Source organism: Trematomus bernacchii, unplaced genomic scaffold, assembly GCF_902827165.1.
Source record: "Trematomus bernacchii unplaced genomic scaffold, fTreBer1.1, whole genome shotgun sequence".
Taxonomy (NCBI): Eukaryota; Metazoa; Chordata; class Actinopteri; order Perciformes; family Nototheniidae; genus Trematomus; species Trematomus bernacchii.
In genome coordinates, this window is record NW_022987648.1 from 6,635,108 (window position 1) to 6,651,193 (window position 16,086).

The window sequence follows — 16,086 nt, forward strand, 5'->3', positions numbered from 1 at the left end:
TTCGTTGAGCATGCCGTTGCATAAATTACCGGAAATGTAATTGCCCTACAAAGTTAGTAATCCATTATTATTCATAAGGAACAGTTGCTGAGGAAGCACCCCCTAATCTTCAGCTGTGTGAAATGACTCAACACCTCCTCAGTACATTCTGAAGGAGACGTTTGTTGTTCAACATCCCCACCCATATATCTCCAGCCTGTCCATCTCTTTTCCATGTCCATCTATGTTCTTCCACTGTGTCTGTGCTCCTGCTGTCTGATCACGACCATCCAGGAGAAACATCCATGTTAAATCTGGTCTGTATGCGCTGCATGGGCGTTGGTGGAACGTTCCCCTGGCCGCTGGGGGACAGGGAGCTGCTCGGCTGCTGCCTGGGAAAGCCTGAGTCAGACTCATGAAACTGGACCTCACCCGACAGAATACTCTCTCTACGTCCCTCGCTTTCTTTCTGTCTTATTCTTAGTTTACCCTACATTAACTCTTCCTCTCTATGACACTTTCCCCAAGACTGTTGTACTTGTTTTGTTTCTTTTCTGTCCTTGCTTCTTACGTTCCTTGTCATTCAGCCAACTGCAACATTCACATGAAGTGGTGCAGGAACAAGTCCTCAAACCCAGAGATTAGTTAGCATTTCACATCTTCCGGTTCACTTGTCTCGAAGTCAGCAGTTTTTTTAACCTGTTTTTTGCTAGATGCCTGAAATAAGGTCAGTGGTTAACACAAGCTGAAGAGAAACACATCAGTAAATACCCCACTTGTGTATGTTTGAAGCTTCTACATGTCATATAAGCAGGGGTTGCTAACAAGTATCAGAATAAAGTTAGCTTTTTTCTTCTGGCAATTGCATTTATGCATCAAAATTCCCAAAGTGCTAATAACGTGGAGTTATCCTTATAATCTATCCTTCTTATTTTCTGCTATATCAAATCCATTGCTTTTTTATCGAGGGAGCCTTTGCGACGCTTACTTCCGGGGCGGCCTACAAAAATATGTCATCAATGCAACACTCTATTGGACCAATATATCACAATTTATTCTAGTTTGCTTACTCAACATTTCCACCTTGTTTTCAATGATTGAAAATGTAAGAACAGCGACACCCCAGCTTATTTCTCTGTTTACGTACAGTAAGGCTTCACGCTAATGTTGGGGATCCAGCAACAATTCCTCGGTCCAATTGACTTGAAATGATGTCTTTCTCATGCTAGAACAAAGGATCATTGGCCTTCAGATTACAGACAGCAGTCACGGGATGATGAATAGAAGCCAGGTCACAGGAAATAGACTAGACTAAGAGAAACTGGCCTCAAACACAGACGGATTACATTCCCATGCTTTGCAATCCCGACAGATAGCGTAACTGTTGGTACTTTATGCATAATTGCATTGCAGTGTGGCAACGCAGAGCTCTAAGTGCATTGACTCACATGTACAAACACAGACACAAACAAAACAAGGGGATTCCCACTCCTACAGTCCTGCCTGATCCCTACATGAAGGTATGCATCTCACATAAACAAGCATGTTGTTTTGGTGCCATAAAGCATACGTCTCCTCCGTGGCAGCCCCCGCTTCCTTCCTGGCCCTTGTCATTAATAGCGAATAAAATAACGCTTTCTGGGCCGACATCTGGAGAACACGGCTCCAGCTAAAGGTGTTGCTATTAGAAGTACCCTCCGTGTAATTACTTCTGAGCAACATCAAAGACGGCGACCATTCTTTCCATGTTGAGGCGTGGTACTTAATGTGCTACAAATCTGTACCAAACATTCTTCAGTAATGCCCCTTTGTCTGCTACTGGAGGAAACAAATTAAAATGCCAGAGTGCTTACCATACTTTCTGTACAACCTGACTCTCATCTTGATTCCACGTGACATGGAAGCCAGTGTTTTAAAGCTCATATTTCAATTTGTGGATGAAATTCAATTGGTTAGACATTACTATGTTGACTGATAATTGTAGCAAACAGCATTTGGAGACATGTTTGGTATTGGGGAAATGACTTTGGATTCCATTCATTACATTTCTAGTTAGAGCGGAGCATGACTCCTGACTTTTCCGTGTGTTTTTATTCTTATTTTGTTTTTTAAGTTTTATATGCTGTAATTTATTGTCGTTTATTGTGTTTTGTAGTAATGTGTTTTTATTACATGTACAGCACTTTGGCTCGACCAAAAATCGCTTTTAAATGTGCTTTATAAATAAAACCTGATTTGATTTGATTTGATTTGATTTGATTTGATTTCAAGTCACAGGCAGCTTTTGATTCACAGTCACAGAATTTAAATTGTTCTATCTAATGAGAGAAGTTACATTTTTGTGATTTGACAGTTAACATATCCTCATACAACAGTTTTGTTTGATATGTCTTGCATTTCTCGTGCATTCCCAACGATTAATATTCCTCTGCATGCCCCTGCAGTGCTGAACATGTTCAGGCAGCCGACATACTGGGGTTAGGGTTAGGAAAATATTGGGGTTAAAATAAACATGGGTATTACACGTGAGTTACATGTAGGTGTTATTTGCATGCTACTTTACATATCCATAGTAAGTCAAACAAAAGTCAGGGTTGAGTTTTGGTTGGCCAAGGCCCATGAACATTGGTTATCTGGTTGATAGTCTTGCTTTGGTTGACATACAGATTAAGCCCAAAATATTTTGCTTTTATAGAGAAATATCCTGATAAAGTGGATAATATACATATTAAAGTGCACTATATTTTTCTTGTGTACAAACAGAGAATCAGAAGAGCCTTAAAGACGAGAACATTTGGTTGTCAGAAGACTCACAAATTGCTGGCTAATGACAAAGGACCAATAGTCTTTTAAAATGTGACATAATGTTTAATTTAAGTACATTTATATCTGTGTTTTCCAAGCTGCACAGCAAATCATCTGATTGACTGAGTGTCAGGAAGTTGAAGTAGTGAGCCTCATCAAGAGACTGAATCAGCTTCTTTGGGGTCAAACGTTACCGTAGCAACATCAGAGCAGGGCATTTACCAACCTCTTAAATGTAATCAAGTTCTCCAATGTGGAAGCAAATGAGTTTGTCACAATTACAAAAAGCTTGTCATACATGTCGTTATTTTAATGTATATTTTGCAAGGATACAGTGTGGAGTAGATACAATTCTTCAGTGAAAGAAAGTGAAGGATCAAGTCAGCAGATTCAAAGGCTAATTTAATCTTGACAAAAAGGACAACAATTAGGGTCGCCAGAAATTTCACCTGGTAGAACTGCCAGCCAATGAAGTAAGGCCAAGTCCTCGTCCAACTGACCGGGGTTCGCCTCCGCCCTCGGGGCCATTTACATGGGTCATCCCCTCTGGCTCCGCCTTTAACATATTTCTGATAAAGGAACTGGGTGCCCAAAAGTAATTAAAAAAAGAATGCACACAAATGTTGAATACAATCTAATTTAAATATGATGAATAAATATTTCGTATTAGTTCCTAGGAATTAGATTCAGGGACAGGTACTGTTGTGATCACCAGTTGACTTCAGTTTTCTCACCGAATTGTACATTACTTTATATTGTTGTGCATGTTGTTAAGTTTTAAACTTCACATCCATATCTCATAACAATAGCATATCAATATGAGACTGAACTCCTGGAATAAGGCCCTCATGAATAATTGTCTCTGCGATCTGAAAGACCGATACGTGTGTATCTCCACACTGCTGTTGACACTGTCTGACTGACGGAGTTCCAGTGAAGTCAATGGATTCATTCATGGTACAGTACTTTCTCTCTTGTGCAGCTGTAGAGTGAGTGTGGGTCTGTGTGTGGGTGTGTGTGTGAGAGAGAGGGAAAGTCAAAGAAAGACAGAAAAGGCGGGTGTAGGGGGTGCAACTCATATTTAACCTGTAACTTGAGAAGCTGATAACAAGGAGCGAATAAAGAATGAGCTTGTGAGGAAGGAGTGTGTGTGTGATTGTGTGTGTGTCAGAGAAAGACAGACAGAGGAAGAAAATAGCTGTGCTTTTGTTTCCCGTGCTCACGTCCCGTTCCCCCTGATCTCCCTGGGAAATTCACTTCAGTATATTTCTCCTTTCTCGTTACACTCATGTGTCTCCCCTGTTTTGGGAGGAGGCTGAAACCGGACTGAACAAGAGGGAGGAGAAAAACCCAGGCAGAGAAAGAGAGGGAAATCGCCTGTAGCCAGACTTTGCCTGCTTATTCAGCGCTGAGTGCTGCACTGCGCCGTTTCCAGTTGTGGGATGTTAAGATTTGCCTTTGGCTGCACTTCTCCCCCTCACATAAAGACTCTTTAGACATTTTTATGCTCATTTTCTTGGAGGAGGAGGAGTGAGAGAGGGAGAGACTTGCCAGACTTATTAGCCTGGAGCCTGAATCACACACTCTCTCTCTCTGACACACACACTTGTACACTCCTCCAGCTCCGCGCTGCACCAAGGTAACAGTGAGTGGATTTAGCTTTAGCCATCTGGTCGGAGCGCAGAGAAAAATCCTCTCTGCTGCACGGAGCGGATAAGGACGATGCAGCACTAACACACAAAGAGAACCAAAGAGTGAGAGACAGAACGACACAGACACTAACACAGGATGGCCACCGCAGTGTTTCAGGTAAGGACTGTGTGATTGTATGAGGGGGGGAAGAGCTGCTGCTTGTCTGGTATCAGAACACCGGGCTGTCCCAAGTGTTGGCTCTGCTCTGTTTCACAGCAAACCCTCCGCATTATGGCTTTATTTGGAGGAAGTGCTCTATGTCTGTTGTTTTGGGCATGTATGACATATGAGCAGTACTAGGTCCTACTGTATGTGTTCAGTTTCTACTTGCATTCATACAGTAGAACGTGTGGATTTCTGTGTCTGAAAAGTAATACAATCATCATGTTTGGATGACACAGTGCATTGCGCTTCTTCTGTGTAGCTGAACACATTACAGGAATGTGTGTGAAGAGGCATGTAAGAGAGCTGGATTGGACATTGTTTTTGTTGCATTACTGTAGACGTTGTATGTACTGTAAAGCATTCCTTGTGTCTGTGTGGTCTCCTTGGCTTGCCATGTTTTGTGGTTGGTGGCCCAATGGTCGTAGCTGGAATGAGAGTGGTGGCTTATGTCTGTTCTCAGTACCTATTGAGAGTACTGTAGCGTGCATGTGGGCCTGTTTTTCAATGTACTTTATTAAGCTCACCCCCTTTTTTGACCCAGAGGTCAAAGCACAGTTTAGAAAAGAAACTGCCATCAGTCTTTTATAGTAGAAAGTCATATTTAATCTATGAAAACTGTATTTATGAAAGAGGGAATGTAAGCCTTCTTCCACTGATTTCAGTGTTGGTGGGTCTGCAGCTCATGAACTCTGCCGCAGTGTTTCACAATAGGACCTTGCAAAAGTTGTTGCAGAGAAAACATCGCCCCAGGCGTGAGAAACCCAGCAGTGTCTTGGAAATGTTTGGCACTTACGTACAGTAGAGTGAGTCACAATTGTCTCCAATTTGCTTCAAATTGGGGAGAAAAAGAATAAGTGCATAGTTTGAAAACGTTGAACATATTCTTAAGGAGATTTGTAAGGTAGTTATGTACGCTGACAACTGTGATTTCTCCTGTCAGCCCTGTCTTTGTGGATGTCTGGGTTCCTAATGGACTCTTATTTGTTTTGCCAGCCCCACATTAAACTATGAAAGATAAGCCTTGAATAGTCCTTCAAATGTGGCTTTTATAAAAACATTAATGTACTATAGTTTTGTTGCAACACAATGGCAGGTACTTTTTGATGTTGCAATTATAATCTCTTTGATGTTATAGAACGGTCTTCCACCAGTCAACTGAGTCGAATCACTCAAAGCTTCATGGTCCATGTACACTAGCAACTCTCTATGCATTGTTTTTGTACCCCGTCACTTCCAAGCACAGTGCAAAGCGCAACTATGCATGGCTGAACACATGGCAGCTTTAAACCCAAAAACCTAGAAGCCAGCCAGTACCCCCATAGTGTGTTTGGTTTGTGGTAATTGGATTAAGCACTACTACATTTAGGTCTTAAATCTATATTCTAAAGCAGACCCCCCGGAACAAGGTAGGCCCCAAATGTTAGGTTGCTAAATAAGGACCATTTCTAGCTGTGACTTTGACTAAAAGAAGATAAAACATTCAATAGAGCTGGGGGGAACTGCAGAGTTTTGTGAGTCATTTATTACATTTCATAAAGTAATTTAAACCATTGTTGGTATTAAAGTATTGATTAGAACAGTCATTTTCAACCACTGCTAGTTACCTTATAGGGGTGACATCTGTAGTAACCATGGAAATATCATGTTGTAGCTGAACTGATATGTTATATACAAATTATATATATATATTGAGTCTATTGTAACTTAAAGACATTTGTTGCGATTGATAGTGTTTGAAAAAAAGTTAGTGATCGATCAGAGACGTCTAAATAGTAGGCTAAAAATAATGAATTTAAAAATAGTTATCTAACCCGAAGCAAAGGATACACGGTTGAAATAGCTACTTCTTCCACCACTAGTAGAACAAATGAATACCTGAATACTCTGTATCCAAGTGATACATACAAAAAAGCTCATTCGGAGTGTTGTTGATGAAGAGGTACTTGAGTTTATCTGATAGAGCTGTTGGGATATGTCTTTAAAAAAAGCTTGGGAACCACTGGATTTGAACATCTCTCATATGCTGTAGTGCGCAATATCTGACATCAGATTTGTCGTCACTCGTATGATGTGTGACCCGCACATTCCTTGGAAGCATTCCAGTCGAACATAAATGTAACGCAGCCCTGTCCTGCCCGGAGAGCAGCAGCATTACCCATGACTCCTGGTTGTGTGGGAATGGCGTACAACCACTGGCAGGGAGCCCGTGCCGGACTGGATTTCAGAGAAGACATTTTTCATCATTACCATCTGCCAGGGAAACAGTGCTCCAGTCAACCCCCTCCTCCATGCACCTCATGATAGATGCCTGACCACAGACACACAACCACACTGCGGGCAGTACGGGCACATAGGAAGGGCTGGGCAGTTTGGAAGGTGTGTGTTGACTGACTACGTCTCTGTGTGAGTGAGTTTCTTGGATACGGCAGTGGTCCGTAGACCGTATAAAACCACCAGCATGAATTCTCATGCTTCTCTGCTGACGTAATGCCTTGGTGTACAGTATGTGTGTTTCAGGCCGTGCAGACACAGCTAACCCTCTGCATTACTGTTTAGTGTAGTAGACAGTTTGTTTTCTTTATTGTTTTTCTTATTGATACAGGTCAAGTTAATGACTGTGCAAAGGACTTGTGTTTGATAACCATCATTTGTGAAACTCTTCGTGTCAGACTTGAACATTTGTTTCAGTTTACATTCCCCATGTTAAGCACAAGTGTGAAAGCTGGATGAGAGTCTCAGACAAAACTTCATTTCCTTTACGCCGTTCTTTTTAGTAATTCTCTTTGTTCTATTGTTCCTCTCCCTCTACCTTTCTCTTTTCTTTATTCATCTATATGGATGGATAGATAGGCTGATGGATGGATGGAAGGATGGATATATAAATGGATGGATAGATGGATAGATAGAAACTTGGCATTGGTCCTTGATTCAAGGGTATAGAAGTACATTGGATTATAAGGAAGTGAGACATTTTTCAACACTCACTAAATGTTATGCTCAAGTTCAAACATTGAATATACAACATAGGCTAAACCAATGCATGGATCATACATATCCCACCTAATGTAATACAAATAAGGTTATATCGTTGGAATGTCTTTTATTCTCACAGAATGCTATGTGCGCAGCAATTTATTCATACCCTTTGTCCTCTGTACTAAAAGCTGGCATCAACTGTGAGCCTTCAATACATTAGCCACATTAATAATCTATAGCCGTGCCAAAGCATCATGCCATACAGTTGGGCTCTTAGTGTGATTAATAGTATCCAATGAAGGCACAGTCAAAGCTTATAATGTTTCACTTATGGTGGTTACTTTGCAGGTCGTCTGGCGCATGTGAGAAACTGCTGTCATGGGCCCACAGGAAGGTGTTTAAAGAGTGTATGAAGAACACATATCCGGAGACTAATGTTGCAGTTAAAATGAACAGTGGAGCCCTTTAGAATTTACTGCTTCGAGGATGTAACAGCTCAGTATCGTTGAGAAGCGACAAAAAGCCCACCGACTTTGACCACATCACACCTCGTTCGTTAAATCGGAACTGATGTAGTGTTGTCAGTTTCATTGTCAGGTTTTATTTTGTGCTACAACTCAAACTGGTGTTCCACCGAGCATGTTTTAGACGTTTTGGGTAGAACGTTGTGTTGACTTTGTTGGTTTCCACTCAAGAAAAGCTCAACTCTAAATGAAACCACTTTCCCACAATCATCGTTTCTGCCCATTTGTCCTCCAGTGGTGCCAGCACACTCAGACTAAAGCTTTCTGTAGACCCTCACAGTCTAATACCCTTTAAATAAAGGAACTTCTCATAATTGCCCTAAAAAGGAACATTATAGTCAAACATGTAATGAGGGCTAATCTTATAAATGACTCTATGCAATCAAGCCTAAAGCCTCGTATAATGGGCCTTTCTTAAATTGCGTCGGCATTTTCATCATCAGAAAGAGAGGAAATAAACGTTCCCAGTCTTTGACTCAGCTTTTTAGTTTGACACTAAATGACATTGTTCCCCAATTGCAATTCCAATTTCTCGTTATGGCTGTAGTAGACATACTGTAGAAGCATTTTCTTACAAAGGTAGGCAGCCTTATTTGACCCTTGTAGGGCTCCATCTCACAGAAAGACCTGTTTAGGCTTCAAAGCAGCATGATGTTTATTGAATGTGGCTCCTGCAATGAGAGTCAGCTGAAGATTTGTTATGTTAAGGCCATGTGGAGAGTTTTGGGATATACAGATCTATAGATTTGTCTTTTTAGCTTTAGTCATCCCCATGCCAGCACATTCATTGGCTGGGATATTGTGCGCAGCCTTAATGCAGTGCAGTTTAATTTCAGTCCCAGTTTAAGGTCAGTGTCCATGGAAAATAATCTTTGGTAAGAAGCAATACAAGTTCCCCTACAACATGTTCCTGTGTATGATTTGTTATACAAACAGTGTGAGGGGTAAACTAGGTTGATGGTTCATATTTTCATCAACTTAAGTTGATACTGTACTTTCCAGTCTAGTTTCAATTTTAGGATAGTTGTAGCTAGTTAACAGGCTGATTAGTTTGGATGTCTCGCCTTATTTTGAGGAAGGGTTAGTCGTTAGTGTATTGGTTAGTAGTGATTTAAAACATGTCACAGACAATATTGAAACTGGAAAGTGTGATTCTGTTGAAAAGATGAATGCAAATTGCATCAAGACCAATCCTTTTAGCTCTCCAGGATTATTTGCAATCATTCTAAAGCTCAACTCAAATACTTAATATGGCACTATTTTTAGAACAACTTTTCTGCCCACAGTTTTGAGCTAGCCAGAAGCTAAGTTTCAGTTTTGACTTCTTTCAGTGTGTTTGTTCAGAAGGCAAAGAGAGAAGCAAAGGGTTCATGATGTCACATTTAAAAAATTCCCCTCCAACACCGCACTAGTCAGCTTCCCTGGATTTAGTAGCTGACTTTAATACTTCGACGTGAGTCTAATGGACTTTGACAAGATGCCATCGCTTTGAACCTCTGTGGTCACATATATTACATCACTGCATTCAGCTTCTTTGGAGATTTACAGCAGATTTGGAGAAGCTGCTCCTGGCGGTACTCTCAAGGCATCAACTCACATTAGAAGTTATTGGAAAGCAATGGTGCAGCCACCAGGAAGGAAACGAGTGGGTGGGGGATTTCACCACCCTGTTTATTTACTGAGGTTTAAACATGTTTTCATCATAGAACTTAAGTCCAAAGATGAGGATGGGCATTCTAAAAGTTCTAAAAGTGTATACTATTGGCAAGACAAATGTTGCCATTTAGAAGTATATGTACAAACTTTGTCCAATACATTTATATAATTACTTTGATACCCAATAATGTAACATAACTATATTAAATGTCATGGTATACAGTAGGTGATGACACACAAAGTGTGACATTAGCCAGCTTTGATTTGCATTCTGTAAACGTAAATCAATATAAATCAATTAGAACGTCAGTTAAAGTGCATTTTGATCCCATAACATTGAGCATCCATGTGAACACTATGTGAAGTGTGTGTGTGTGTGTGTGTGTGTGTGTGTGTGTGTGTGTGTGTGTGTGTGTGTGTGTGTGTGTGTGTGTGTGTGTGTGTGTGTGTGTGTGTGTGTGTGTGTGTGTGTGTGTGTGTGTGTGTGTGTGTGTGTGTGTGTGCGCGCGTGTGTGTGTGTGTGTGTGTGTGTGTGTGTGTGTGTGTGTGTGTGTGTGTGCGCGCCAGCAGTCGACTGGGAGGGTGAAGACGGTGTTTTTTCTTCTTCTTATCATGCCTTCATGTCTCTCTGAGGAATGTTTATAGAAAGCAGACCTGGTTATTTGGCTTTGCCAGAAAGTCCTCATGTTGTTGTTTGCTTTTTTAATGGCTGATTGATAGGGAAGGGGGCTTGGTTCCAAACAGAATGACAGGACACATTGGTGGTGCCTGGTTCCCAAAAACTACAGGCAGCTGAGACTCAAGGTCTAAATGATGAATAGATGTGTGTACACAGCTTTAATATGCCTCTACTTACTTGAATGTGTATTGTAGGCTTTTAAGGGGGTTTTCAGACCTTATTTCACTATACTTCTGTGTTTAGGATGGCAGTCCAAATAAGTACATCAAAACGTGTTTACTATTTCTATAAATGATCGTGTTCTTATCCACATGCATATTTCTACATCAAAACAACGACTTATTTAACCGCTGTGTAAATTCCAGAAATGTAAATGTAATGACTTTTAGGTTTTGCTCAGTTTGTTTATGACTTGCTAATGCCAGTGTTGATGTATGCCTGCAGAGGCCTATTATGAATATTGAATATCAGAATCAGAATACCTTTATTAGTCCCACAGAGGGGTAATGTGCATCGTTACAGCAGGAAAGAGCCACAGACAGCTTAATGTTACCTATGTTAAGAAAAAAGTACTAAGTTATGATATAATAAAAATATAATATAAAAAATAAAAGTAAAAGAAAAATACTTTCCAAAATACAAATCCTGTAACAGTTCTTAGGATTTAGCAGCCAGGTATATATTACACAGTTATTAATGGCTTATGTATATAATGTATATATTGCACATATAGCACATATTGCACATAGTATGATGGTATTTAACTGCAGCAAGTTACACAATTTACAAGATACAAAATGCAAAAAAAACACACCTTGTAACGGTTCTAAGGATTAGCAGCCAGTTATAAATTACAGAGTTATGGAAAGTTATATAGGAGTATTTGTGCAGCAGTGATTAATGCTTGCAGGAGTCTGAGAATGTATCGATATCCTATCCGTATATAGATTCCAAATTCCCAAGAGGAGTGAACCTCGTAATTATGGCTTACATAATCTCTTCTCCAACATTTCCCATATTTAACTGTCGATGCATGTGTGTGGAAAACCATTTTGTGAAAAAAAGGGGGAGTAAACGGAGAAAAAGATAAAGAAGGCAGAGGATAAGAGAGAGGGAGGGACTTTGGCGGGATTTCATGTGAAACCCACACCCGCCCATCCATCTGTCATTACATACACAAAGTGTCTAGGTGTGGGGGTGAGTTATGGCAGTTACCTGTAAGATTCCCCCATGTTAACATAAATTGAGTTCTATGTTAATAGCTCATCTTGTTTTTGAGAAGTGCCAGCATGGTTGATTCTTAGTACAGGCTCGCCTCAGCTTGTCCACTTTCTCTCCGACTACAACATTTCCAACACTGAGGCACCACTAACACAGTACAAACTTAATATAACCTAAAAGGACAGCAGCTATTACAGTGCAAGTTCCATAACAAATGTATAGTAAGAGTATCAAAGACTGGTCAATACATGTAGTATTGAATGTTTCTGAGTAGTTGACAAAACACTGTCATTATAAGGTGCATTTCTACCTGCCTTCACCCAAAAAATGGCCTTACAGGATGTGTTTACATGCAGCTTATAAAGAACCAAATGTATGACAGGAACTACATTAATACGAAAGTGGTTTCCAAATGTATTTATTTGAACCCAAACCATACTCTTTCCGTAAGCCTCACCAAGTATTTTGCTTTCTAACCATAACCGAGAAGTGCCATTTTGAAATATTGACCATGTGTTTAAAGAGTCAACATTCAACATTGTCAATCATTTTTCTGACTAGTTTTGAACCTGCCACTCAGTCATGTGGTTAAAGGGTCAAATACATTTTCAAATGTCCCTTTCACAAAAAGATGTGTTGGCCTATTGCATCAACACAGGGATGTTTGACCCTGTCCGTGCAGAATGATGTACGTGCTGTTTGTTTCGTGCTGTAGGTGTGAACACCCTGAATTTAACCTTTAAAAATACATGATGATTTGAGACATCTATTTCTATATTCACTATCTAAGAAGCCAATCATTGTTGAACTTTCATAAGTGGAATCTAAACAACTGGAAACCTGGATGTTTGGTATTTATTGGCTGTGGGGTTTTCACTGAGGGAAAAGTAGATGCATTTCCTCAGAGTTAGGGAAAACTATTTCAGACAAATCCAATATGTGTATCCTATATTCCCTTAAACATATCTAGAGAGGATCTTAATTATATTTCCCTGCTACACCCCACTGACTTGTCTTATAATTATTCCTACCGTGTTTTCCGCTTATGTTCTCCTGTCTGACTTATCTGCCTGCATGTCCTAACACTGGTTCCTTAAGTCTCCTGCGACTGAACAGATGTCCAATGACATCATGTGGAAAAATGTTTTCATCTTAACAACCTCTCTATGATACAAAATAGGGAGATGCTAACAGACTATTACTCACTATTCACAGAGGCTGAAGTTTTCCCCTGGTTCTCCAAGACATTACTGTGAACAGCACGTGATGAGAAATATATTGATCTTCTCACCTGTCTCTAGGGAAGTACTTTGCCCAATATTACTTACCCAATATTAAGTTGCTTTGGTACGGAATTATTTGAAATGGAATTGGCTTGGAAAACTTAAATTGGGTTGATTTCAATAAAGATGGCAAACCTTTATGATTGGAAATACACTGTAAAAACTGAAACGTTTACCTTAATTAAGCAATGTCAACAGATTTCACATAAATGTATTAGGTTAGTTGAAAGCAATAATATTAAGTTTAAGTAAGTTCAACTTAACATTTCATTCAAGTCAACGTTTTAGTTTTTCCAGTGAACAGGTTCTTCAAGTATGAGACATTTATTATACATCCCAAATAGCATACCCCCTTAACCCTTATGGCTGCCTTCTTCTCTCCCCCCCCCCCCCTCCTCCCCCACCACTTGGCCTGGTGCCAGACAGTGAGAGCCATGCTAAATGTGTAAATTAGCGTGCTGGTAAATACCGGCTCTTAGCTGAAAGAGCCTGGGAAGGGAACGTGACCCCTGCTGTAACTCTGGAACAAAAGAAACAAGCCGTAGCTTCTCCCCTCTCCACGCTGTCCAACAAAGGCGGGGTGACAGAGAACAGCGCTCCGGTCGGCAGAAGGCCACTTTCTGAGTCCTGTCCGTGGAGAAGAAACATGGCAGGGACACACAGAGGCTGTCAGTTATTCAAACACGAGCAGAATAACATGAAGTATGTGTTCTTCGGTATCTATTTATCCTTATGTTTATTTATCCGTTACAGATTTATCTCTGTTTGGTTATTTGCTACCACAGTGACGTCAATCTTAATCTTTTTACAGTACACAACACACACACACACACACAACACACACACACACACACACACACACACACACACACACACACACACACACACACACACACACACACACACACACACACACACACACACACACACACACACACACACACACACACACACACACACACACACACACACACAATTGTACCATGACGCTTTCATTTACCCACACACAGAAGTCTACATGGCTGGTGCATACACATATTAAAGGCAAAACTAACACAGGATATATAGTTCTACTTAGAAAATAGCAGGTCAGGTACTCCATGCTGTCGTCTTTCTGACATCTCTATAACGCTGTTGTTCCCTCCAATTAACTTTTCATGCACAATAAATAATCAATTTGATTGGCTCAATTGAGTGAAGCCATTGCTGTATTAACTGGATTAGCTGCACCCGTGCTTTATAGCCACGACTATGTATTCTCATGAAATAACCAGAAACTGGTCACGGGTTCTGATAGAATGGTCAATAAGTCTGGTTCAGGTCCATTGGCCAACTGGTGTCGCCCAAATTCGGCACGTAAAATGTTTGAAATGTTTCTATCGTATCTTCCAAGGTGTCCGAGTTCCTAAAATGTCTTGTGTCGTTCGACCAAAAATATTTGCTCTTTTTATCTGAGAAAATGACAGAAAAGAACCTGGAAAATAGTTGGCTATTCATGTTTAGTTGATTGTGGAGTAGATCATTCATTAATGGGCTAATCTCATAGCACATAAAGTATTCAAAGGCAGAGAAATGCACACAAAAAAATTGCACCCACGTGTTTATTTTCCTATTAAGCATAAATCAGTAGCAGTGAGACAGGGAACAGTGCTCAGAGACGTCCTTTCAGTCGTCTACATGTCCTGCAGTCCAATATGCTCAATAAATCTGATGTTCCACAACTTTCCCTGGGGGAAAAACAGAGACCATAACTCTCAAATAAACTGACAGAAGAAAAAAAAAGTAGATTTGAGGGGGTAGAAAGAGACAAGTTATAACAAAGAAAATGAGTGTTGACATTGAGATACTTTTAAATGATCAATCAGTGTTCGTACAATAGATGCATCGATGACTCTAGATAAAGAAGCAGATAAACACAAAGTGATAGAGCTTGGACCGGAGCTCTCCGATCATTCCTTGGCGCTTTGATAACAACCCAATAAGTCCATTCTGATCCGCACACTGGCACACTTCACCATTACGGCGGCAGAAGAGCCTTCTGTTGCTGGTTACAGGTCGAAAATTGAATTTGCACACTGAATAGTTCTGCTGGGATGTGCCAGATGCAAGGAGCTGGATAAACATAAAAGCACTCAGGGCGGCCGTGTGTTTATATGCCAGCACAGAGGGTTGGGGAAAGTTCCTTTAGCATTGCCCCACGCTCTTTTCCACGCTGGAAAACTAACCTGCGTTGCAATCAGAGTAGAACTGGAATGTGCTTTTCTCCGCTTCAATTTATCCCTGTGTTGTTTGATTTTCCTACATTAACTTTGATCTATAGACATTAGCATTGCAGAGATCTTACTGCAGGTTGTTTACCCGAATAATGACTAAATTAATCATTTATGCAAGCCTCTACACCGTCATTAGCGAGGGTCATTATCAAATTCAAACCTGCAAGACTGACATTGGTTACATAACATGACTGTGTCTGGAGTGTGTCAGTGGCTAGCAGAAGGCTGAACTTCTTGTGAACACCATCCAACAAGCCAGAGACGTCTGACATGGACTTTTGTCAGCAGGAAATGGGCCCTTGTTTAATGCAGTTAACACAAGCATGTACGGAATGAAACAACACAATTATTCTTTATTATGTTACACTCATTTGAATACTCCCGATAGCATCAACACACTCTCACTCACCAGGCCTCCTCCCCACGCACCACAGAGCACAGACAAAGGCTTTGTGTGGGTATTCATTTCAGGATTCAGAAGCCTTTGGTTACATTGGGTCCATTCTTTGCTTGATTCCAATGTAAAAAAAAAAATGTTAAGGGTCTCGGCTAGTGGCATGTTCTGATCTTGTCTTGGGATAACTTAAAAGTACACTTACATACAGTACATTATATCATGTGAGTTTTGCCCTCAGATACATCCAAACCTATCTTTTTAAATGACTTATACTTGGATGATAAACATAAAAAAGGCCAATGATGTGCAGGCATACTAGCAGCTCTGTGAGGCTGAACTTAAGAACAGTGTTGCCTTGAGCTACATGCTAACATCAGCATGATCATAGAGACTATGTAAGCATGCATGCTTCAGATAAGATGTTTTTTGGAGGCGT

At 40.5% G+C, this 16,086-nt stretch overlaps 1 protein-coding gene across 5 annotated transcripts in view; it reads left to right on the top strand.

Annotated features, from left to right (window-relative positions):
* Window positions 1–16,086, top strand: part of tns1b (tensin 1b) — a 217,699-nt gene that overhangs the window by 93,924 nt on the left and 107,689 nt on the right. Inside the window, exon 1 of one of the 5 annotated variants that reach the window (XM_034134703.1) lies at window positions 3,968–4,593. The exons of the other annotated variants lie outside the window; for them this stretch is intronic. Coding sequence (XP_033990594.1) covers window positions 4,573–4,593 — 21 coding nt within the window. The 5' untranslated portion in view covers window positions 3,968–4,572. Of the gene's footprint in view, window positions 1–3,967; window positions 4,594–16,086 lie in introns of those variants that run through there. 5 annotated transcript variants of the gene reach the window in all.